This window comes from Armigeres subalbatus, chromosome 2, assembly GCF_024139115.2.
Source record: "Armigeres subalbatus isolate Guangzhou_Male chromosome 2, GZ_Asu_2, whole genome shotgun sequence".
In the NCBI taxonomy this organism is placed as follows: Eukaryota; Metazoa; Arthropoda; class Insecta; order Diptera; family Culicidae; genus Armigeres; species Armigeres subalbatus.
The window spans coordinates 137269080-137292326 of record NC_085140.1 but is presented as its reverse complement, the minus strand read 5'-3'; the positions used below and the strand labels follow the sequence as shown (position 1 = coordinate 137292326).

Here is a 23247-nt window from a genome sequence, read left to right as displayed (position 1 = left end):
AGGCTCAGGGAGCCTCCTTTCAAGAGGCCTCGGAGCCTCCTTCAAGAGGCCTGGCCTCCCTTCAAGAGGCTCAGGAAGCCTCCTTTCAAGAGGCTCGGCCTCCTTCAAGAGCTCGGAAGCCTCCTTCAAGAGGCCCGGAAGCCTCCTTTCAAGAGGCCCGGAAGCCTCCTTCAAGAGGCTCAGAGGCCTCCTTTCAAGAGGCTCAGGAAGCCTCCTTCAAGAGGCTCAGCCTCCTTCAAGAGGCCTCGGAAGCCTCCTTTCAAGAGGCCCGGAAGCCTCCTTTCAAGAGGCCCGGAAGCCTCCTTCAAGAGGCCTCAGAGCCTCCTTCAAGAGGCTCTGGAAGCCTCCTTTCAAGAGGCTCAGAGCCTCCTTTCAAGAGGCCCGGAAGCCTCCTTTCAAGAGGCTCAGGAAGCCTCCTTCAAGAGGCTCGAAGCCTCCTTTCAAGAGGCTCAGAAGCCTCCTTTCAAGAGGCCCGGAAGCCTCCTTTCAAGAGGCCTGGAAGCCTCCTTCAAGAGGCTCAGGAAGCCTCCTTTCAAGAGGCCTCGGAAGCCTCCTTCAAGAGGCTCAAGCCTCCTTTCAAGAGGCTCAGAAGCCTCCTTTCAAGAGGCTCAGAAGCCTCCCTTTCAAGAGGCTCAAGCCTCCTTTCAAGAGGCCCGGAAGCCTCCTTTCAAGAGGCTCAGGAAGCCTCCTTCAAGAGGTCTGGAAGCCTCCTTCAAGAGGTCCGGAAGCCTCGTTTTAAGAGACTCAGAAGCCTCCTTTCAAGAGGCCTGGAAGCCTCCTTTCAAGAGGCTCAAGCCTCCTCCAAGAGGCCTCGGAAGCCTCCTCCAAGAGGCTCAGGCCTCCTCCAAGAGGCTCGGAAGCCTCCTCCAAGAGGCTCGGAAGCCTCCTTCCAAGAGGCCTGGAAGCCTCCTCCAAGAGGCTCGGAAGCCTCCTTCCAAGAGGCCTCAGCCTCCTCCAAGAGGCTCGGAAGCCTCCTCCAAGAGGCCTCGGAAGCCTCCTTCCAAGAGGCTCGGAAGCCTCCTCCAAGAGGCTCAAGCCTCCTTCCAAGAGGCTCAAGCCTCCTTCCAAGAGGCTCGGAAGCCTCCTTCCAAGAGGCCTCGGAAGCCTCCTTCCAAGAGGCTCAGGAAGCCTCCTTCCAAGAGGCCCGGAAGCCCTCCAAGAGGCCCGGAAGCCTCCTTCCAAGAGGCCTCGGAAGCCTCCTCCAAGAGGCTCAGAGCCTCCTTCCAAGAGGCTCAAGCCTCCTCCAAGAGGCTGGAAGCCTCCTTCCAAGAGGCTCGGAAGCCTCCTTCCAAGAGGCTCGGAAGCCTCCTTCCAAGAGGCCCGGAAGCCTCCTCCAAGAGGCTCGGAAGCCTCCTTCCAAGAGGCCTGGAAGCCTCATTCCAAGAGGCTCGGAAGCCTCCTTCCAAGAGGCCTGGAAGCCTCCTCCAAGAGGCTCAGAAGCCTCCTTCCAAGAGGCTCGGAAGCCTCCTTCCAAGAGGCCTCGGAAGCCTCCTCCAAGAGGCAGGAAGCCTCCTCCAAGAGGCTCGGAAGCCTCCTTCCAAGAGGCCTGGAAGCCTCCTTCAAGAGGCTCGGAAGCCTCCTTCCAAGAGGCTCAGAAGCCTCCTCCAAGAGGCTCGGAAGCCTCCTTCCAAGAGGCCCGGGAAGCCTCCTCCAAGAGGCCTCGGAAGCCTCCTTCCAAGAGGCTCGGAAGCCTCCTTCAAGAGGCTCGGAAGCCTCCTTTCAAGAGGCCTGGAAGCCTCCTTCAAGAGGCCTGGAAGCCTCCTTCCAAGAGGCTCAGAGCCTCCTTCCAAGAGGCCCGGAAGCCTCCCTTCCAAGAGGCTCGGAAGCCTCCTTCCAAGAGGCCTGGAAGCCTCCTCCAAGAGGCCTGGAAGCCTCCTTCCAAGAGGCCCGGAAGCCTCCTTCCAAGAGGCCTGGAAGCCTCCTTCCAAGAGGCCTGGAAGCCTCCTTCCAAGAGGCTCAGGAAGCCTCCTTCCAAGAGGGCCCCAAGCCTCCTTCCAAGAGGCTCGGAAGCCTCCTTCCAAGAGGCCTGGAAGCCTCCTTCCAAGAGGCTCCGGAAGCCTCCTTCCAAGAGGCCTGGAAGCCCTTCCAAGAGGCTCGGAAGCCTCCTTCCAAGAGGCTGGAAGCCTCCTTCCAAGAGGCCTCGGAAGCCTCCTTCCAAGAGGCTCGGAAGCCTCCTCCAAGAGGCCCGGAAGCCTCCTTCCAAGAGGCCTGGAAGCCTCCTTCCAAGAGGCTCTGGAAGCCTCCTCCAAGAGGGCTCGGAAGCCTCCTTCCAAGAGGGCTCGGAAGCCTCCTTCCAAGAGGGCTCGGAAGCCTCCTTCCAAGAGGGCTCGGAAGCCTCCTTCCAAGAGGGCTCGGAAGCCTCCTTCCAAGAGGGCTCGGAAGCCTCCTTCCAAGAGGCTCGGAAGCCTCCTTCCAAGAGGCCTGGAAGCCTCCTTCCAAGAGGCTCAGGAAGCCTCCTTCCAAGAGGCCTCGGAAGCCTCCTCCAAGAGGCTCGGAAGCCTCCTTCCAAGAGGCCTGGAAGCCTCCTCCAAGAGGCCCGGAAGCCTCCTCCAAGAGGCTCGGAAGCCTCCTTCCAAGAGGCTCGGAAGCCTCCTTCCAAGAGGCCTCAGGCCTCCTTCCAAGAGGCTCGGAAGGCCTCCTTCCAAGAGGCCCGGAAGCCTCCTCCAAGAGGCTCAGGAAGCCCTCCTCCAAGAGGCTCGGAAGCCTCCTTCCAAGAGGCCTGGAAGCCTCCTTCCAAGAGGCCCGGAAGCCTCCTTCCAAGAGGCTCGGAAGCCTCCTTCCAAGAGGCCTGGAAGCCTCCTCCAAGAGGCTCGGAAGCCTCCTCCAAGAGGCCCGGAAGCCTCCTCCAAGAGGCTCGGAAGCCTCCTCCAAGAGGCTCGGAAGCCTCCTTCCAAGAGGCTCTGGAAGCCTCCTCCAAGAGGCTCAGAAGCCTCCTCCAAGAGGCCTGGAAGCCTCCTCCAAGAGGCCTGGAAGCCTCCTCCAAGAGGCTCAGGCCTCCTTCCAAGAGGGCCTGGAAGCCTCCTTCCAAGAGGCCTCGGAAGCCTCCTCCAAGAGGCTCGGAAGCCTCCTTCCAAGAGGCTCGGACGCCTCCTTCCACGAGGCCCGGAAGCCTCCTCCAAGAGGCTCAGGAAGCCTCCTTCCAAGAGGCTCGGAAGCCTCCTTCCAAGAGGCTCGGAAGCCTCCTTCCAAGAGGCTCGGAAGCCTCCTCTCAAGAGGCCCGGACGCACCCCTTCAAAAGGCCCGGAAGCCTCCTTCCAAGAGCCTCGGAAGCCTCCTTCCAAGAGGCCTGGAAGCCTCCTTCCAAGAGGCTCAAGCCTCCTCCAAGAGGCTCCGGAAGCCTCCTTCCAAGAGGCCTCAGGCCTCCTTCCAAGAGGGCTCGGAAGCCCTCCTCCAAGAGGCCCGGAAGCCTCCTCCAAGAGGCCTCGGAAGCCTCCTTCCAAGAGGCCTGGAAGCCTCCTTCCAAGAGGCCCGGAAGCCTCCTTCCAAGAGGCTCCTGGAAGCCTCCTCCCAAGAGGCCTCAAAGCCTCCTCCCAAGCGGCCCGGAAGCCTCCTTCCAAGAGGCTCGGAAGCCTCCTCCAAGAGGCTCAGGAAGCCTCCTCCAAGAGGCTCAGCCTCCTTCCAAGAGGCTCGGAAGCCTCCTCCAAGAGGCCTGGAAGCCTCCTCCAAGAGGCCTGGAAGCCTCCTTCCAAGAGGCCTCGGAAGCCTCCTCCAAGAGGCTCGGAAGCCCTCCTTCCAAGAGGCTCAGGCCTCCTTCCAGAGGCTCCGGAAGCCCCCTTCCAAGAGGCCTGGAAGCCTCCTTCAAGAGGCTCGGAAGCCTCCTTCAAGAGGCCCGGAAGCCTCCTTCAAGAGGCCTCAAGCCTCCTTTCAAGAGGCCCGGAAGCCTCCTTTCAAGAGGCCCGGAAGCCTCCTTTCAAGAGGCTTGGAAGCCTCCTTCAAGAGGCTTGGAAGCCTCCTTCAAGAGGCCTGGAAGCCTCCTTTCAAGAGGCTCGGAAGCCTCCTTCAAGAGGCCTCGGAAGCCTCCTTCAAGAGGCCTCGGAAGCCTCCTTTCAAGAGGCCTCGGAAGCCTCCTTCAAGAGGCCTGGAAGCCTCCTCAAGAGGCTCAGGCCTCCTTTCAAGAGGCCCGGAAGCCTCCTTTCAAGAGGCCCGGAAGCCTCCTTCAAGAGGCTCCAAGCCTCCTTCAAGAGGCTCAAGCCTCCTTTCAAGATACTCGGAAGCCTCCTTTCAAGAGGCTCGGAAGCCTCCTTTCAAGAGGCTCGGAAGCCTCCTTTCAAGAGGCTAGGAAGCCTCCTTTCAAGAGGCTAGGAAGCCTCCTTTCAAGAGGCTCGGAAGCCTCCTTTCAAGGGGCTCGGAAGCCTCCTTTCAAGAGGCTCGGAAGCCTCCATTCAAGAGGCCCGGAAGCCTCCTTTCAAGAGGCCCGGAAGCCTCCTTTCAAGAGGCCCGGAAGCCTCCTTTCAAGAGGCACGGAAGCCTCCTTTCAAGTGGCTCGGAAGCCTCCTTTCAAGAGAAAGGAAGTATTGCTAATCTAAAAGTAAATCAAGTGTCTACCCGAAACCCAATTCACTGAGGCACACCAGCTGTCCTGAAGCCCAATTTATCTGACACGCTATTTGTCTCTCCTAGGTGCCCAAACCTCGTCCACATAATGGACTCGAATGATTCAATTGTTCTGGATTGTTGACTCAAGATGATTTCTCATGCTCTTCACTGTGGTTTTTAAAATGCATCCCATATTGGGAGCACCAGGAGTGATAAAAGACCCTTCTACTTTTAGCATCGATAGGTATCGCGTCGATGAAAATACTTCAGGATCTCTCTCGGTCTGGATCCAAAAAGCTCATTCCATGATCAGACCGGACTTTGCTTCGAAGCCCACGATGACCTGACATGAAAGCGCTTGTGGCCATATCCAAATGTGGACTGCCTTTGATGTGAGACAAACATAAACACTAAACAGCCACGTAGCCCATTATTGCTTTAGCTGTCCGAAGATTGGAGGTCCACACAATCCACAAAGAGTGACCGAATGCGTGAAACGAGACTGTCAATCTTCCATATCTCAGTGTTCGACATTGAAAAGCAAATGCGCTTAAGTTGAGAAAGTATTGTATAGGAAATCGCCTTGGCAAGTGTTGTGTGTATTAGCATTAGGGTAGGCGTAAAGTTATTGTATTGTGACGTTCAACACATATATGTAGCTTTGTATAGGTTAAGATCGATTCAAAAGCTCCGATTAGAAACGAACCCTTATTTTCCCGCCATCTATCTTTATAAAAGAGCACCTCCCGAAAGTTGGAGCATTATTCAAAAATTCCATCTTGATCAACCGGTCACCGAAATTAATTAGAAGTTAAATTAGAAGTAGTAAATGTAATAAATGTATTGTTAGTTGCCCAATAAAGTGTCTGTTTAGTAGTAATAAGTGTTTAAAGCAAATAAACTGTTTGTAAACCCGTTAAAGTGCTGTGAAGTTTGTTTCAAAAGCTTTAAACCGAAGAACAGAACCCGTTTGTGCGTTGCAATTATTGCACGATTATCACACCGGTAAAGGCGTGCTGTGTGTCGGAGTTTGGTGCTAGAACGCTATTTCCGGGGGTCACAACATTGGTGCCGTGACCAGGATAGCGTTTCTTTGGAAATTTCCGACGCCAATAAGCCATTTGGGTCAACGGACAATTGGTTTGGCGCCATTCTCGGCGACTACAAAGGTGAAAAGCGCCATAGCTATCGTGAATGCACTCGAGCTGCCATCACGAATATCACCATAGCAGTTTTTGGAGTTGGTTTCGAGGAGAGATGGAATAATCATTCAAGGCTTGTTAGACAGGCCTACCAGGTGAGGACCTGTCCAACGAATTACACTTCTATATTCATCTCTACCTGGTCATTTCTTGGTTCTATTTCTAAAACTACTTCGACGGAGTTTTCGGTGGCCGGATTCTTCAACGTGCATCTTGGACTACTGGTGGGTGAGGAAGAACAATCTAGGACTCCCTTAACGCTAACGTAGTGGACGGTCCTGTGCAAGGCGCGTCAATTCTCGCGAGGTGTTTCCGGCGGTGTTTGCTGACCAGAGCATTAGTATACAAGGCCTATTAGACAGGCTCACCAGGTGAGTTCCTGTCCATCAAATATACTTTTCTCTGGAAGGTGCTTTGCTGGTTAAATTTTACAGCTCTCGAGATCTCGTATGGTGTTGCTGGAGGTGTGGACTATTGCTGCCCAGAAATCGTATTATTGTACAAGGCCTGTTAGACGGGCTCACCAGGTGAGTTCCTGTCCAATCAAATACTTTTCTGTGGAAGGTGCTTCGCTGGTTAAATTTTACAGCCCTCAAGCTCTCGTATGGTATTGCTGGTGGTGTGGACTATTGCTGCCCAGAAATCGTATTATTGTACAAGGCCTGTTAGACTGGCTCACCAGCCTTCGAGCTCTCGTATGGTATTGCTGGTGGTGTGGACTATTGCTGCCCAGAGATTGTATTAGTATACAAGGCCTGTTAGACAGGCTCACCAGGTGAGTCCCTGTCCATCAAATATACTTTCTCTGGAAGGTGCTTCCCTGGTTATATTTCCACAGCTCTTTGGTGATCTCGTGAATTCCGTTCGGTGCAAGCAAGATGTCGACGTCGAAGAAACTCAAGAGCTTGATACGCAACAGAGACAGCGTTCTCGAGTTCATGGACCGGATTGAACAGTACCTGAAAAACACCAAGGAGTTCGATGAGCAGTCGGTCAACATTCGGATAGAGAAACTCGAGCAAAAGTGGAATGAGTTCGAGGATCTCCAGAACGATATCGAGAGCATGGAGGACAATGAGGAGAACATGCCAGAGCATCATCAACTCAGGGCCGAATTCGAAGGAAAGTACTTTGAGGTAAGAGCAGGGTTGGCGAGAAAGGTACAGCAAGGTCAAGCGACACCAAACACATCCAATGCGCACACAAATCAAGTTCCAAATGTCCAAGCCTCCGTACGACTTCCACAGATCAATTTGCCGGAGTTCGATGGCAACTTTCAAAATTGGCTTCCGTTTCACGATATTTATGTAGCTTTGATTGACTCTTCGGCAGAGCTCACGGACATACAGAAATTCCATTACCTGCGTGCCTCCTTGAAAGGTGATGCTTTAAAGGTAATTGATTCATATGCGATGAGTGAGGCTAATTATAGGGTTGCATGGGAGGTTTTGGTCGATCGGTTCTCCAACAATTATCTCCTCAAAAAACGTCATCGTAATGCGTTGTTCGAGTACCCAAGGAGGAAGAAGGAATCAGCTGCTGGTCTGCACGATTTTATTGATTGTTTCGAGCGCAACACAAAAATCCTGGACCAGTTAGGTGAAAGAACGAGTGGTTGGAGCAATGTTAGTCCATTTATTGGTTTCCAAACTGGACGAAGTTATTCAGAAACGGTGGGAAGAAATTGTGACACCAGATAAGGAACCGTCATTTGGGTCGTTGGTCGATTTCCTCAAAAAGCAAACCCGGGTGTTAGATGCGGTTTCGGTCGATCAGCGTATGTTTTCAACGACAACGTCATCTAGCATAAGCAAATTCCGACCCACGAAAGTTTCGGTCAACTCGGCGACTGAAACGAAGTCGCCGAACTGCTTCGCCTGTAATGAAAAGCATTGGATTACGCAGTGCCCAACTTTCGCAAATTTAGGAATAGATAAACGGCTGCAGCTCACTAATTCCAAGCGGCTCTGCAGTAATTGTCTTGGCCGGAATCACTTGGCACGGGACTGTCCATCAAAATATCGTTGCAGAACGTGCTCGAAGAAGCACCATACGTTGTTGCATCCTGGGTTTCCTGGTTCTGGTTCTGTTCCCACTTCTATTTCTACTTCGGCAACGAATGAAAACGTAAATCCTTCTACATCATCATCAACTGGCGGTGCTTCGAACTCTGGTGAATCTGTTTCTAGTTCGATGGCATTAATTTCATCCAATTCGGCGGTAGGGCAGGCTAATTCGCATATATTTTTGCTCACGGTATTGCTCAATGTGAAGGACGTTTGGGGAAGGATACATCAGGCAAGGGCGCTTCTAGACTCCGGATCACAGGCCAACTTGATGTCGGCAAATCTCTGCAAGCTGCTTCAACTTTCAAGGCGGGACAAAAAGGTGGAAATAACTGGTATTGGTCGATCACGAAATCGCACGGCTTATGAAGTCTCCACTACAATTTCTTCTCGGACGGAGAATTTCTCAACTTCAATGGAATTTCTGGTGTTAGAGCAGCTCACTGACGATCAGCCATCATACTCGATTCCGATGCGAGAATGGAAACCTCCGGCTGATATGGTTTTGGCTGATCCTGGTTTTAACGTTTCTGGTCCGATCGATTTGGTCTTAGGTACCCAATACTTCTATGATTTCCATATAAGCGATGGTGGCCGGTTGCAAACTCGTAAATTCGACAATACGCTCCCAGTATTTGTCAATACGGTATTTGGATGGGTAGCAGCTGGCGAGGTTACATGTATGGAAGGGCAGTCGCGGGTTAGTTGCCATATTGCGAAGGTGGAATCTTTGGACAAGGCAATCGAACGGTTTTGGGCAGTGGAAGAATTTACGGTTAAAACACCACGCTCACAGGAAGAGGAAGATTGTGAGACACATTTCGTTAACACAGTCTCTCGTGATGACACTGGCAGGTATATTGTGCGGTACCCTAAGCACATGAATTTCAACAGCATGATTGGTGAATCGAAACAGATGGCTCTCCGAAGATTTCATCACACTGAAAGACGATTGAAACTAAACTGTGATCTGCGATCGCAGTACAGTGACTTCATGATGGAGTACATTGAGCTGGGTCACATGAAGTGCATTGGAGTGGCGGATGACTCAAGCTTGGATGAAGGCAAAATTGTCTGCTATCTTCCACACCATCCTGTATTTAAGGAAACAAGCTCAACGACGAAAATGCGTGTGGTCTTCGACGGATCAGCGAAAACTTCCACGAACTATTCGCTCAATGAAGCTCTACTTACAGGGCCAACTATTCAAGACGAACTACTTGAAATAATGATTCGATTCCGGAAACATGCCGTTGCCCTGGTGGCGGACGTTGCAAAATGTACCGTCAAATTCTGATCCATGATGACGATAAACCGCTCCAACGAATTCTTTGGCGATTCGATCCTTCGGATCCAATAGCAGTTTACGAGCTACAAACTGTCACTTACGGATTGTCTCCATCGTCGTTTCTCGCTACCCGGGTACTGAAGCAACTGGTTTTGGATTTGGGTGAAAAATACGAGCATGCAGCCAGCTCCGTGGAAGAAGATTTTTATATGGATGACTTCCTGTCGGGTGCAGCCACGGTGGAAAAGGCAATACTGCTTCAAAAGGAAGTGCAAAATTTGTTGGAAGAAGGAGGTCTAGAGCTTCGGAAATGGTCTTCAAATAATTCGGATGTCTTGAAAAATGTTCCTAACGAGGCTCTTGTCGGTGATACAACTCTACACTTTGGAGAAGATCAGAGAATAAAAACGCTTGGTATCGGATGGGAAACAAAACCAGATCATCTTTGCATCGAGGTTCAACCATCGTCAGAAGAATGTATTTGGACAAAACGGAAGATATTTTCTACGATTGCCAAGCTGTACGACCCGCTTGGACTTGTTTCGCCAGTCATCGCATGGGCAAAAATCCGAATGCAACATCTTTGGCTAACCGCTGTTGAATGGGACGATCCAGTTCCGGAGGAAATCGCAAGCAAATGGATGGATTTTGTGGCACAGTTGCCGATTCTGAACGACTATAAGGTACCTCGCTTCATCTTTCTGCCGGATTTTGTCTCTATACAGTTCCATGTATTCACCGATGCATCGGAAATTGGATATGGTGCCTGCATCTATGCGCGCTCTATCGACAAGGCGAAGCAAATCAAAATCGAGCTCATAGCAGCCAAATCACGGGTGGCACCACTCAAGCGCGTTAGCTTACCTCGGCTCGAACTCTGTGCTGCACTCCTGGGAGCAAAATTATATGCTAAAGTTTCAGCAGCACTCAAGATGGAAGGAGTTTCTTGTTGGTTCTGGTCAGATTCAATGGTGACGCTTCATTGGATTCAGGCCCCACCTAACACATGGCAAACCTTCATAGGGGAACCGGACTGCAGAGATTCAACAGTCAACCCACGGGCACAGCTGGAATCACGTGAAAGGAACTGAAAACCCGGCTGACTTGATTTCACGTGGAATGCTTCCTCAAGATTTCTCCGTCACCACTGTGTGGCGCTGCGGTCCATCATGGCTCTCGAACGAGGAGGAATATTGGCCTAAGCACCCAACTGGTACGCCACCCGAGGATCTACTAGAACGCCGAAAAACAGCACTCGTGATTCAACAAACACCAGAGCATAACTTTCTATTCCACCGTTATTCAAGCTTTTGGCGTTTACTTCGGATTACTGCCTTAATTCTTCGTTTTGTGAATCGATGTCGTCGCAAACCTAATTGCCACCCAAACCTATTCGCTTCAGTAGGAGAACTAGAGCAAGCTAAGGAAACATTGTCGAAATTGGCGCAACAGGAAGTATTTGTGGAAGAGGAAACAACTGGATAAAACGCGAACCGTCTCCAAAAAGTCATCTTTAAAACTACTTGGCCTGTTCCTCGATGAAAAGCGAATCATTCGACTCGGTGGACGACTTGAACACTCCTCCGAGAACTACCACACAAAGCACCCTATAATTTTACCAAAATTCCACCCACTCACACGCCTCATAACACAGCACTATCACGAACAATGCATGCATTCCGGTCCTCGCATGACCTTAGCTACAATGCATCAAGAATTCTGGCCAGTTAACGGAAAGACAATCGCCAATTTTGTGTGTCGCAAATGTCCGCAATGCTATCGCCTAAACCCTGCTCCAGTTTCTCAACCCGTTGGCCAATTGCCAAAGTCCCGCACAGCACCATGTAGAGCTTTCACCGTAGTTGGAGTGGACTACTGCGGACCCGTTTACTTAAAACCAGCGCACCGACGAGCAGCACCACGGAAGGCATTCATTGCCGTATTTGTTTGTTTCGCCTCCAAAGCCGTGCATCTGGAATTGGTCTGTGACCTATCCACAGAGGCCTTTATTGCAGCCTTACGTCGCTTCATCGCACACCACGGGATGCCAGCAGAAATCCATTCGGACAACGGTACAAATTTTCAAGGGGCGTCGAATACGTTGACCGAATTGTACCGTCTTCTCGAAGGAAACACACCAGAGAATCAATCAACCGAGAATGCAGCAAACACCGAATTCAGTGGCACTTCATTCCGCCAAGAGCACCAACCTTCGGCGGTCTATGGGAGGCCGCTGTGAAAACCGCGAAAACAACACTGAGAAAAGTGCTCGGAAAAACGCAGCTGTCCTACGAAGACTACGCAACAGTGCTAGCACAAATCGAGGCAAACATGAACAGCCGACCGCTTACGTCCTTATCCATCGACCCTATTGAGCTAGATGTCCTCACTCCCGGTCATTTCATCATCGGGGCACCGCTCATAAGCCTCCCGGAACCAAACTACGTGCAAATTCCCACCAACCGACTAAACCACTACCAACAGTTGCAAAAATTGGTCCAGCAGCACTGGGATCGCTGGAGGAAAGAATACCTCACAGAACTGAACCATCGTCGAGAGAAAACAACACTTCCCATTGATGTCCACATCGGCCAAATTGTTTTGTTCAGGAGGACGGCAAACCTACCATCGATTGGCCTATTGCACGCATCGAACAAATTCATCCTGGAGCAGACGGAGTAGTAAGGGTCGTAACTTTGCGAACAGCTAGTGGAACCTACAAAACGACCTGCGACCCGAATTTTCCTCTTAATTTCGACCAGCAACCGATGAATGCCGTAGCCGATATTTCCGATACGCAGTTAGCTGAAAATATAGATAATTAAGTAATTGTTTTGTGAAATAACGCCATTCCTGTTCGTCTGCATCGTGATAGTTTGTTTATATAAATTCGAGCTTTCAAATTTAGGTGGCCGGCTATGTTGTGTGTATTAGCATTAGGGTAGGCGTAAAGTTATTGTATTGTGACGTTTAACACATATATGTAGCTTTGTATAGGTTAAGATCGATTCAAAAGCTCCGATTAGAAACGAACCCTTATTTTCCCGCCATCTATCTTTATAAAAGAGCACCTCCCGAAAGTTGGAGCATTATTCAAAAAATTCCATCTTGCTCAACCGGTCACCGAAATTAATTAGAAGTTAAATTAGAAGTAGTAAATGTAATAAATGTATTGTTAGTTGCCCAATAAAATGTCTGTTTAGTAGTAATAAGTGTTCAAAGCAAATAAACTGTTTGTAAACCCGTTAAAGTGCTGTGAAGTTTGTTTCAAAAGCTTTAAACCGAAGAACAGAACCCGTTTGTGCGTTGCAATTATTGCACGATTATCACACCGGTAAAGGCGTGCTGTGTGTCGGAGTTTGGTGCTAGAACGCTATTTCCGGGGGTCACAACAGCAAGCGATTGAATAGTTCCTACTTCAGAGACAACAACACGAAAACCGTGTTTTACTCAAACGTGCCCTCAATGTGCATTCAAAAAGACGATAACGCTTGTTTCACCTTACAAGTGATTACATATTTCATCGTGCACTTCACACAATACTCGCCCTTCAGCTTCACCGTCTCAAGAACTAACAAATCATACCATGCTCGTCCGGTGGCTGCGGCATTCTTATTGTAAAAGGGTTTAAGAACTCCCCATGAAATAAAGGAGAAGAAATCTCTGTGAAATGTTACAAGCTAGATTTTGGTTTAGGAGCATTTTTCCAAACAAAATGTACATTTTGTCTCTTTAATATGTACAGAATTGAAGATTTTTAATTTTTTATGCTTACGACCCACAGAGAAACAGACTCAACAAACATGTTCTATCGATCACCTTTTTAACGATTTATTCAATTTTTTGTAGATGGTCAATCGGCTGATATAAATACTCTATGATGCTATTACTTGTTCTATCAAGTAGAATGATTATGTGAGTAAAATGCTGAAAGATTGGGAACCACTAGGTCTGAGATTAAAGGGGGTAAACTTTTTACCGACTTGGCTGAGCAAATGGAATAAACCACCGAAGATACCGAGTGCGGTTTCTAATGCATTTTGGCTTTTATAAGACGCTTATGCAAATGGATCGACCACCTTTCGACCGTTGCTACTTTTGCTTGAGAAACCGAAAAACAAGGAACTCCAAGTTTCACCCCCACGCTGACTTGGCCCAGTAAGTGGAGAGTGTCCCTAGGAGTAAGTCCGATGGTCTTCGTCGCTAGCATCATCAACGTTGGAGATCGACAGACATTTGGAAAAATTAAATTTGCATAATTTCCCAACCATGGCCCTTTGGGTAGATGTACAGGAAGGGATAGGCCACACGGGGCTTTTCCTAGCACCAGTGGCGCATCAACTTCAAAAGGTTTCAATAAATCTGAAAGCATTTGGTTTTTCTGTGGCTTTTGCGTTTCCGGAATAAATTATGGACGAATTTCGTTCATAATAGCTCGTTGGAATACACATCACAGTGTTGCAAGTGATCTGGATACTCATTTGGTTGAGAAATTTTAGTGCCAACATGCACGAACGCTTCAGAGACAAAGCTGTGATAAAATTAAATTTCTTGTCAGATTACAACTCTCTATTTGCATTCTAATCCCTAATTGTTGAATTACGAATTTGAACAGTCGGTAGAAGCAATTTATTTCGTAACGTCAATATGCTGTGGTTGAAAAAAAAAGCTTGGCGTCTCTCAATGAAAATAAAACCCAACCAAAAACTAGGAGAAAGGTATTTTACAAGAGTTTTCTCCAAATCTCGTCCATAATGGATGCCGGAAGCCACTTTCCTACGAACCACGACGCTCACTATGATGAACGCTGGCGTTTGAGTGTTTCGAACGATGATGGGCCTTTGGCACCAGTAGTGGCAACACTAGCCGCATGGTGGTAAATTCGCTGATGCTGATTTCACATGCAAATTGAAATGCACCGTTCTCGGATGGAATCTGAATTCTTCGTCGCATCACACGTTGCCGTCGTCCGGGACGTTGGGATAAAGTTCCAACCCATCTGTTCTGACCAAATAGCTCAGAGCCCTTAGTGGTGGCACCTAGCGTTGGACTGTCGGTGTCGCAAAAGTTGCTTTGGGATTTGTGGGCGAATCTGGACAGGATTTTTCCATTTGTGGGATCCCACCGAAACGGTAATTTTCCATTTTGAATAAGGATGAGGTTTATTCTATTATTTAAGAGTATAAGATAAAAGTTTGAGGTACACTTTTTGAAGGTGTTTATTGGACAACATTTATCACAGCCCAAGAACGACAGGCAATATGGACTGGAGAATTGGCAAGAAATATCTTGTCTGAAAAAGCGACGTATACGCCTTATTCTAATAATAGTTTTAACCATCATAAGGTCGTAATTATCGTTTGCTGAACGAGTCATTTGGCTAAAAATGTCATTTGGAGGACAAAAATTGAATATTGATATTGAAGGGACCATCTACTTATGGAAATATCGAGAAGTGGAAAAGAAAATCCTAGTAAAACTATTTTTAGTAATATATTCAAAGTTTTTGCCTTTCTCGTACTAAGTACGAGTAAAGGCTATATATTCGCTCCAAAACCAAACTTTTTATAGAAAACCCTGAGATCCATAGTGTTATATACCAATCGATATATACCAATCGACTCAGTTCGACGAATTGAGGTGATGTTTATGTGTATGTATGTGTGTCTGTGCGCAAAAAGTCTAGCTTACTTTTTGGGCACTTACCCTTAACCTATTTGCTCGCAACAAGTTGCATTCGACTGGGAATTCAATGCGACTGGTCCCATTGTTTCTTATTGAAAATTAGCCGGATCGGACTATGGGCTTGGATGCTATGGCCAAAATACAATCTTTTCAAACCAAAAACGCGTAAGAAAGTTTAGTTCACTTTTTGGGCGATTATTTTCTACCGATTTGCGACAACAAGTTGCATTCAATTGGGAATCCTGTCAAATTGTTTTTAACCAGTTGATATTATCATTATTATCTTTATTAGTGAGGTTTTCGGCCCTGGGCCGGTTCACCTCGCAAACCAGTTGTTGAAAGTTATGACCAAAATACATTTTTTAAAGCAAAAACGTGTAAAAAAATCAGCTCATTTTTTTCGCACTTATCCTTAACCGATGTGCTCACAACAAGATGCATTCGACTGGGACTGGGATCGATTGGGACTGGGATCGATTGAAAATTAGCTGGATTGCACTACGGACTTGGAAGTTATGGCCAAAATATTATTTTTGCCCGTCGCGTATATTAAGTATACGTTAAGGCTATATGTCCCATTACATATCCGAGTAGGCAAAGTCTCGTTGTTGATGGCAGTTCTATTCTGCTGTCCCTTAATTTTCCATGACTGTTAGAAAATGTGAATTCGTAACTAATGAAGTCTCAATAGAATATCAATATAAATACAAATTGAAGGTTTTGACACAGAAATGTTCCAATTTCAATGTTTTTAAATGTGAGCGTTTTCAATTGCGTATAGCTATCTCAATTTTTTAAATTATATTTTGAATTCAATAACTAAAGCCTTGAAATATTATTCCAACAGCCAGTCACCGTATATTAAAAAAAATCCAAAAAATGCTAGCTCGGATTATGAATTTTTAAACCCTTTGTAAGACTAATACGACTCCCTTTGTACGATTGATTAGTCAACTTTCTAGAAACAAATTACTGTGTGAGTTAGAGGATGACGAGTACTTCTTTCGTACCGCTAGCGTCTCAGCTGAATGCTGTTAGATGCGCAGTAGGCCGGTTATTATATTTTTTGGATGCCACGAGGTTACCGCACAAGCGTGCCGTTTGCCGTGGTGGACGCCGTCCGCGTCGTTCGTTGAGGCATTGTTATGGCGACCGCTGAATGCACGCCGTCTTGCGCGCACCGCGAAATCGGGTTTGTCCGCGAAGTAGTTCGTCGTGATAGACGCCGTCCGCGTTGTTCGTTGAAGCATTGTTATGGCAATCTGCCTCTTCGCTGGATTGTGCCTCTCCGCAATGCTGTCCGTCGCTTGTTTGATCACCGCTGGTGGGTGATGGTTGCCAAGCCAATGGCAATTGATGAGTCCGCGTTGGTTTCCTTGCCTGCTGGGATCGGTTGGCTGTTCGAAGCGTACGATATGACGTTCGAGAGTATCACTGCAGTAGGTTACTGCATCTCATATGTCACTAGATTTGGTCACAATAAAGTTGCTGCAACCATTTTGTCTGACTTGTGTCGTTCGATTGCTCTATGATGGTGGACTGGTAGAGCGGTTCATGATTTACGATTACGATGCCTAACAGTAACAGAGATGTGACACATCTATCCTTAATTCACTCTAGCGATTCCATTGTGTAGGACTCCGGATTTTGTCCAAACCTCTCTTGCTTTCACGGACACCCCATATATGTTCGTAACTCTGACAATCGAAGGCTTTTCCGTGGTTAATCAATACCAAATAGGAAGACTCTTGACATTCATTGGCCTACTCAAGGATGAGGCAAAGCGTGACAGTATGGTTCTGACATGATCGTCCGGAGTGGAATCCTGCCTGCTGCCGTCGGAGAAATATCAATCTTTCCCTATATCCAACTTAGGATAAGTCGTGAAAACTTAGAGAAGTTGTTCTAAGTGATCGAGCCAACGCATCAGCTGTTTAGTTCGATCGGTGAGTGACTGACATGTCATGTCCTTATCTGACATTCACGGATTAATCTTTGCTCCAATCAGGCATCGTGAAATATAGTAGAGGAGGCGAATATCTCCGGATTTCCTCCAATCGTCGGCCGGGGAGTCCACCCGCGCCTGCTTCTCCCGTCTGCAGGCAGCATCTTTTGTCTATCATCTTCTAATTGGCGAGATCCGATAACGCATTTCTCAGATTCGGCATCAGTAGGAGAGGCTCGGGAGACGAATCAACAAAGACCGACCTGAGGGGGGGGGGGGGGTTGCGTGAAGTGTGAAAGTCCATACAAAAAGATGATTTATACAAAAAGTGTGACATAGGGGTGAGGGGGGTTAAAAATGGTTGATTTTTGCGTTACGTAACTAATGGATCTTCCCCTTTTGCATATAAACAAAAAAGACTGGGAATCCAGCCCATGACCATTCGCTTGTAAGGCGAACGTGTAAGCGAACCGTTCAATGTGCAAAAACGATCCATAAAAAAATGAAAAACGATCCATAAATAACATCTGAATGTTCTTTAAAACACTCCCATAAATACATAAAATAGTTCAGGAGATTCCGTAAAGAATAATTTTTCAATCCATAACTAAGCTAAAATTTCGAAATTAATAGGAAACTATGTTCCATTCACATGATCAAGAAAAACAATATAATTCTGATATTTTCCCATGAACATATGACAAATGATCCATAAATCTTTGGAAAATGATCCATAAAAAACTATATTTTGATTCATAAACTTCAAATTTGCGCATGTTTTCGTGATGATGATCCATAATTTCAGTAATATGATCCATAATTTTAGTCTTATGATCTATAATTCTGGCCATCTGATCCATAACTTTGTTCAAATTATCCATAGTTTTGGTGATATGATCAATTAATTTTGATTAATAATCCATATAGTTTCATTGACCTTCTTTCTAAGCATTATGGATCACATTATCAAAATTATCAACCATTTAAACAAAATTATGGATCATATGACCAAAATAATGGATCATATTACTGAAACTATGGATCATCATCAGGATAAAAATTGCACAAATTTAGTTATAGCAAAATAAAGTTTTTATCGATCATTTTTCAAAGATTTATGTATCATAAAATAATTTTCCGTGGAATCTCCCGAACTATTTTATGGATTTATGGTTTTATGCAACATTCAGATGTTATTTATGGATCGTTTTTCATTTTTTTATGGATCGTTTTTGCACATTGAACGGTTCGCTTACACGTTCGCCTTACAAGCGAATGGTCATGGGCTCGATTCCCAGACCCTCCACCAAATCCTTGTCAGTCGCCGGATGCGCAGCATTATGCGGTGGCGTATTGGGCAGCGCCCTCACCGTTAGGACTGCCTGATGACGACTAACTGACAAATTATTCTTCTCGGAGACTCCTCCAACGATCATTGAATTTTTTTTTTTTTTTCCTTTCTCGTATACTAAGTATACGGAAAAGGCTATATGATCGCTCCAAAAACAAACTTTTTATAGAAGGCCCGGAGACCCATAGTGTTATATACCGATCGACTCAGCTCGACGAATTGAGGTGATGTCTGTGTGTATGTGTGTGTGTGTGTGTGTGTGTATGTGTGTGTGTGTGTGCACCCCACCCAAAAAATGTCACTCATTTTTCAGGTACTTATTCTTAACCGATTTACTCGCAACAAGTTGCATTCGACGCAGGATACTCTACAATTGTTTCCTATTGAAAATTGGTCAGATCGGACTATGGGCTCGGAAGTCATGGCCAAAATACCACTTTTTTATAAGAAAAAGAAGTAAAAAAATGTCACTCATTTTTCAGGCACTTATCCTTAACCGATTTACTCGCAACATGTTGCACTCGACGCAGGATACTCTACCATTGTTTCCTATTGAAAATTGGTCAGATCGGACTATGGGATCGGAAGTTATGGCCAGAATACCTCTTTTTTATAGAAAAAATGAGTAAAAATGTCACTCATTTTTCAGGTACTTATCCCTAACCGATTTACTCGCAACAAGTTGCATTCGACGCAGGATAGTCTATCATTGTTTCCTATTGAAAATTGGTCTGATCGGACTATGGGCTCGGAAGTTATGGCCAAAATACCACTTTTTTTATTAAAAAAGTGAGTAAAAAAATGTCACTCATTTTTCAGGCACTTATCCTTAACCGATTCACTCGCAACATATTGCACTCGACGCAGGATACTCTACCATTGTTTCCTATTGAAAATTGGTCAGATCGGACTATGGGATAGGAAGTTATGGCCAGAATACCTCTTTTGCCTTTCTCGTATACAAAGTATACGTAAAGGCTATATGTTCGCTCCAAAAACGAACTTTTTATAGGAGTCCCGGAGACCCATAGTGTTATATACCGATCGACTCAGCTCGACGAATTGAAGTGATGTCTGTGTGTATGTGTGTGTGTGTATGTGTGTGTGTGTATGTGTGTGTGTATGTGTGTGTGTATGTGTGTGCGCAAAATAATCTCACTCATTTTTCAGACACTTATCATTAACCGATTTGCTCGCAACAAGTTGCATCAGATCGATCGGACAGATCGGACTATGGGATCGGAAGTTATGGCCAGAATACCTCTTTTTTATAGAAAAAATGAGTAAAAAAATGTCACTCATTTTTCAGGTACATATCCTTAACCGATTTACTCGCAACAAGTTGCATTCGACGCAGGATAGTCTATCATTGTTTCCTATTGAAAATTGGTCTGATCGGACTATGGGCTTCGGAGTTATGGCCAAAATATATTTTTTTACAACAAAAATTCTCACTCACTTTTTAGACACTTACTCTTAGCTGATTTACTCGCAACAAGTTTCATTCAACGCAGAATCATGTCCCATTGTTTCGTATTGAAAATTGGACAGATCGGACTATGGGTTTCGAAGTTATGGCCAAAATCCACTTTTTCACATGATAAACACGTACAAAACTCTCACTCATTTTTCAGGCACTTATTCTTGAACGATTTGCTCGCAACAAGTTTCGTTCGACGCGAAATCCTGTCCCATTGTTTCGTATTGAAAATTGGTCGAATCGAACTATGGGATTCGAAGTTATGGCCAAAATACATTTGTTGACAAGAAAATTCTCACTCATTTTAAGGCACTTACTTCTAGCCGATTTGCCTGCAACAAGTTTCATTCAACGCAGAATCCTGTCTTATTGTTTCCTATTGAAAATTAAACAGATCGGTATTAAACAGATATGGTCAAAGTTTTTTTTTTTGCCTTTTATCACATGAGAAACACGTACAAAATTCTCACTCATTTTTAGACACTTATGCTTAACCGATTTGCTCGCAACAAGTTGCATTCGACGCGGAATCCTGTCCCATTGTTTCGTATTGAAAATTGGTCGATTCGAACTATAGGATTTGAAGTTATGGCCAAAACACATTTTTTTAAATTTTTTAGGCACTTACTCTTAGCCGATTTGCCCGATGCAGAATCTTGTCTCATTGTTTCTTATCGAATATTGGTTTAATCAGACTATGGGCTTCGGAGTTATGGCCAAAACATATTTTTTACTTACTCTTAACCGATTTGCTTGCAACAAGTTTCATTCGACGCGGAATCCTGTTCCATTGTTTCCTTCTCGGTTTCCTTTTGAGTGTCTCGAGAAAATATAGAATATTGCGGCTTCCTGCGGGCCCCTCCGGTAATCGCAACAATCACTAATCAAAACAGAGTCAATGAAAATCTTACCCACAGTATCCACTTGCCATTGGGGCCCTCCTTAGCCGTGCGGTAAGACGCGCGGCTACAAAGCAAGACCATGCTGAGGGTGGCTGGGTTCGGTTCCCAGTGCCGGTTCAGGCAATTTTCGGATTGGAAATTGTCTCGACTTCTCTGGGCATAAAAGTATCATCGTGTTAGCCTCATGATATACGAATGCAAAAATGGTAACTTGGCTTAGAAACCGCGCAGTTAATAACTGTGGAAGTGCTTAATGAACACTAAGCTGCGAGGCGGCAATGTCCCAGTGGGGGATGTAATGCCAATGAAGAAGAAGATGAAGAAGAAGAAGATCCACTTGCCATGAGAAATACTCTCGATGTACTCAGTGACACCGGCTGTCATTTACCGAAAAGCCCACCACCTCGTAATGTGTTTTGTATGGAAGGGTTCTAAAATTTGTATGGGCCGTAACGCTCGCAGAATCATCAAAGACCAGTTATTTATTCCAGTTATTTAGACCCGACGAACTTCGTTTCACCTAAAATTGATTTATTCTCTGATTAGTTCTCGAGTTATGCAGAAATTTATGTTTCATTTGTATGGAAGCCCCCCTTTCCTAAAGGGGGATGGGTCTGAACCATCTTAAGAACCTTCCGTCCCAAAAACCTCTGCATACAAATTTTCACGCTGATCGGCTTAGTACTTTCGGAGTCTATAATGGTCAGACAAACAGAAATTCATTTTTATTGCGTGTGTGTGTGTGTGTGTGTGTATGTGTGTGCGCAAACTAATCTCACTCATTTTAGGCACTTATCCTTAACCGATTTGCTTACAACTTGTTGCATTCGACGCGGAGTCCTGTCCCATTGTTTCGTATTGAATATTGGAACAATTGGACTATGAGCTTCGCAGTTATGGCCAAAATAAATTTTTATAAGAAAATTCTCACTCACGTTTTAGGCACTTACTCTCAGCTGATTCACTCGCAACAAGTTTCATTCGACGTAGAATATTGTCCAATTGTTTCGTATTGAAAATTGGCCCAATCGGACTATGGGTTTCGAAGTTATGACCAAAATTCATTTTTGCCTTTCTCGTATACTAAGTATACGTAAAGGCTATATGTTCGCTCCAAAAACGAACTTTTTATAGGAGTCCCGGAGACCCATAGTGTTATATACCGATCGACTCAGCTCGACGAATTGAGGTGATGTCTGTGTGTGCGTGTGTGTATGTGTGTGTATGTGTTTTTTTTTTCTTCCTAAACAATGGAGGGGGAATCTGCTCAACAGACATCCTGGGTTGACCAGGAAGTGCTGGGTTAGGGGCCATCTCCAATCAGGGAGGCAGGACTGCATCCCCGACCAGCTAAACCGTTTCCATTGCCGCCAAGCCCATCGTCCCTTCGGTCCAACCAGAAAGTAATGCTTCAAAGGGGGGCCAGTGCATAACGCACCCTCGAGGTTAGCTGCGTGTCCTTGCAGCATCGAACATCGTGACTCGCTTTTTTAGAAGAACACCATGGTATCGTGCCAGCGCATTGCCGGCTTTCCAGGTGGCCTTACCACGCCCTATGTCCTCGGAAGGTGGGCAGGGTCGACTTCGCGCCTGCTTCCCTCTGCACGACTGGTATCAAGAATGATGATGCCGCGTGCACCCCAAATTGACCTTTCTGCGATAGGGCCTATTCGCCAGCACACAGAGGGACTTGCCGACGCGGTGCCTACGCCTGCCCCAGCCTTGACGAGGACCCCTTTCCGTCCTCGGGCTCGGAACCCGCCCGGTTGACCGACGCCGCGAAAGCAACGATACCATGTTGTTCTTCACGCGGCCACTTGTTCGATAAAAGGATCGAGTTCGACCACAGGGCACCGGTATGACCCATGAAGCCGACTCCGAACCCTTGGACCACCTCTTATTTGCGCCTGAACTAGCCATTCCTCGAGTCCACGCGCCACCTTCTGTATAGCTCCGAGACGATTTGGACGATAGCCGATAAAACGGCGTTCCAGCCAACTTCATCTTTACACATCCTCCGGACTAGGTTGTCCGGGGTAGTGTCCAGACCACATGTGGCAAGCATGTGGTTACGCATGAACAACACGTGTTCCGCCGTTTCCTCTAAACCTGCGCACACCGGACAGTCGGGCGAGGCCGAGTGTCCGAACCGGTGTAGGTACTGTCTGAAGCAACCATGGCCTGTAAGGACCTGGGTCAGGTGGAAAGTGATTTCCCCATGGCGCCTCTTGACCCACGTACCTATCTCCGGTATCAACCTATGTGTCCATCTACCCTTAGTGGAACTGTCCCACGCACGCTGCCATTTGACCATTGAGGCCAACCTGACAGTCCTACGGATGCCTATCGTGCCGCGCATTTCGAAGCACTCTATGTATTCACCGATTACGATGTCAATAGGCATCATACCGGTGATGACGCAAAGTGCATCGTGCGACACGGTACGGTACGCGCTCGCAACTCTCAGGCACATGAGCCTATACGTACTTTCTAACTTCGTTCTGAAGCAGTTAATACGCAGGGCCGTGCCCCAAGCTGGCCCCCCATACCTCAGTATGGACAGAGCAACGCTAGCCAGAAGCTTGCGCTTGCTGGCATAAACCGCAGAGCTATTGGACATCATCCGGGACAATGCCGCTATAGCTGTGGAGGCACGCTTGCAGGCGTAATTGACGTGGCTACCAAAGGTGAGCTTATCGTCGATCATTACCCCCAAGAGTTTGATGGAGCGTTCAGAGGTGACCGTGCAGTTGCCTGCCCTTATCACCGCTTGTTGCTCCGACTTTCGGTTG

The 23247-nt window shown here is 46.8% G+C and overlaps 1 protein-coding gene across 1 annotated transcript; it reads left to right on the top strand.

Moving 5' to 3' along the window:
- Window positions 1-6616: 6616 nt before the first annotated feature.
- LOC134209266 (uncharacterized) lies at window positions 6617-10183 on the top strand. The gene is made up of 3 exons (XM_062685246.1): window positions 6617-6874; window positions 7407-9084; window positions 9165-10183. The coding sequence occupies exons 1-3, from the start codon at window positions 6617-6619 to the stop codon at window positions 10181-10183; spliced, it is 2955 nt and encodes a 984-aa protein (XP_062541230.1).
- The last annotated feature ends 13064 nt before the right edge of the window (window positions 10184-23247 follow it).

What these genes read in the sequence shown, in the direction of transcription:
- LOC134209266 (XM_062685246.1), top strand. Translation starts at nt 6,617, where the DNA reads ATGTCGACGTCGAAGAAACTCAAGAGCTTGATACGCAACAGAGACAGC. An exon ending in TCGAAGGAAAGTACTTTGAG is followed by an intron (nt 6,875 to 7,406) that starts GTAAGAGCAGGG and finishes GAAGTTATTCAG; the next exon opens with AAACGGTGGGAAGAAATTGT. An exon ending in GGTGGCGGACGTTGCAAAAT is followed by an intron (nt 9,085 to 9,164) that starts GTACCGTCAAAT and finishes CGGATCCAATAG; the next exon opens with CAGTTTACGAGCTACAAACT.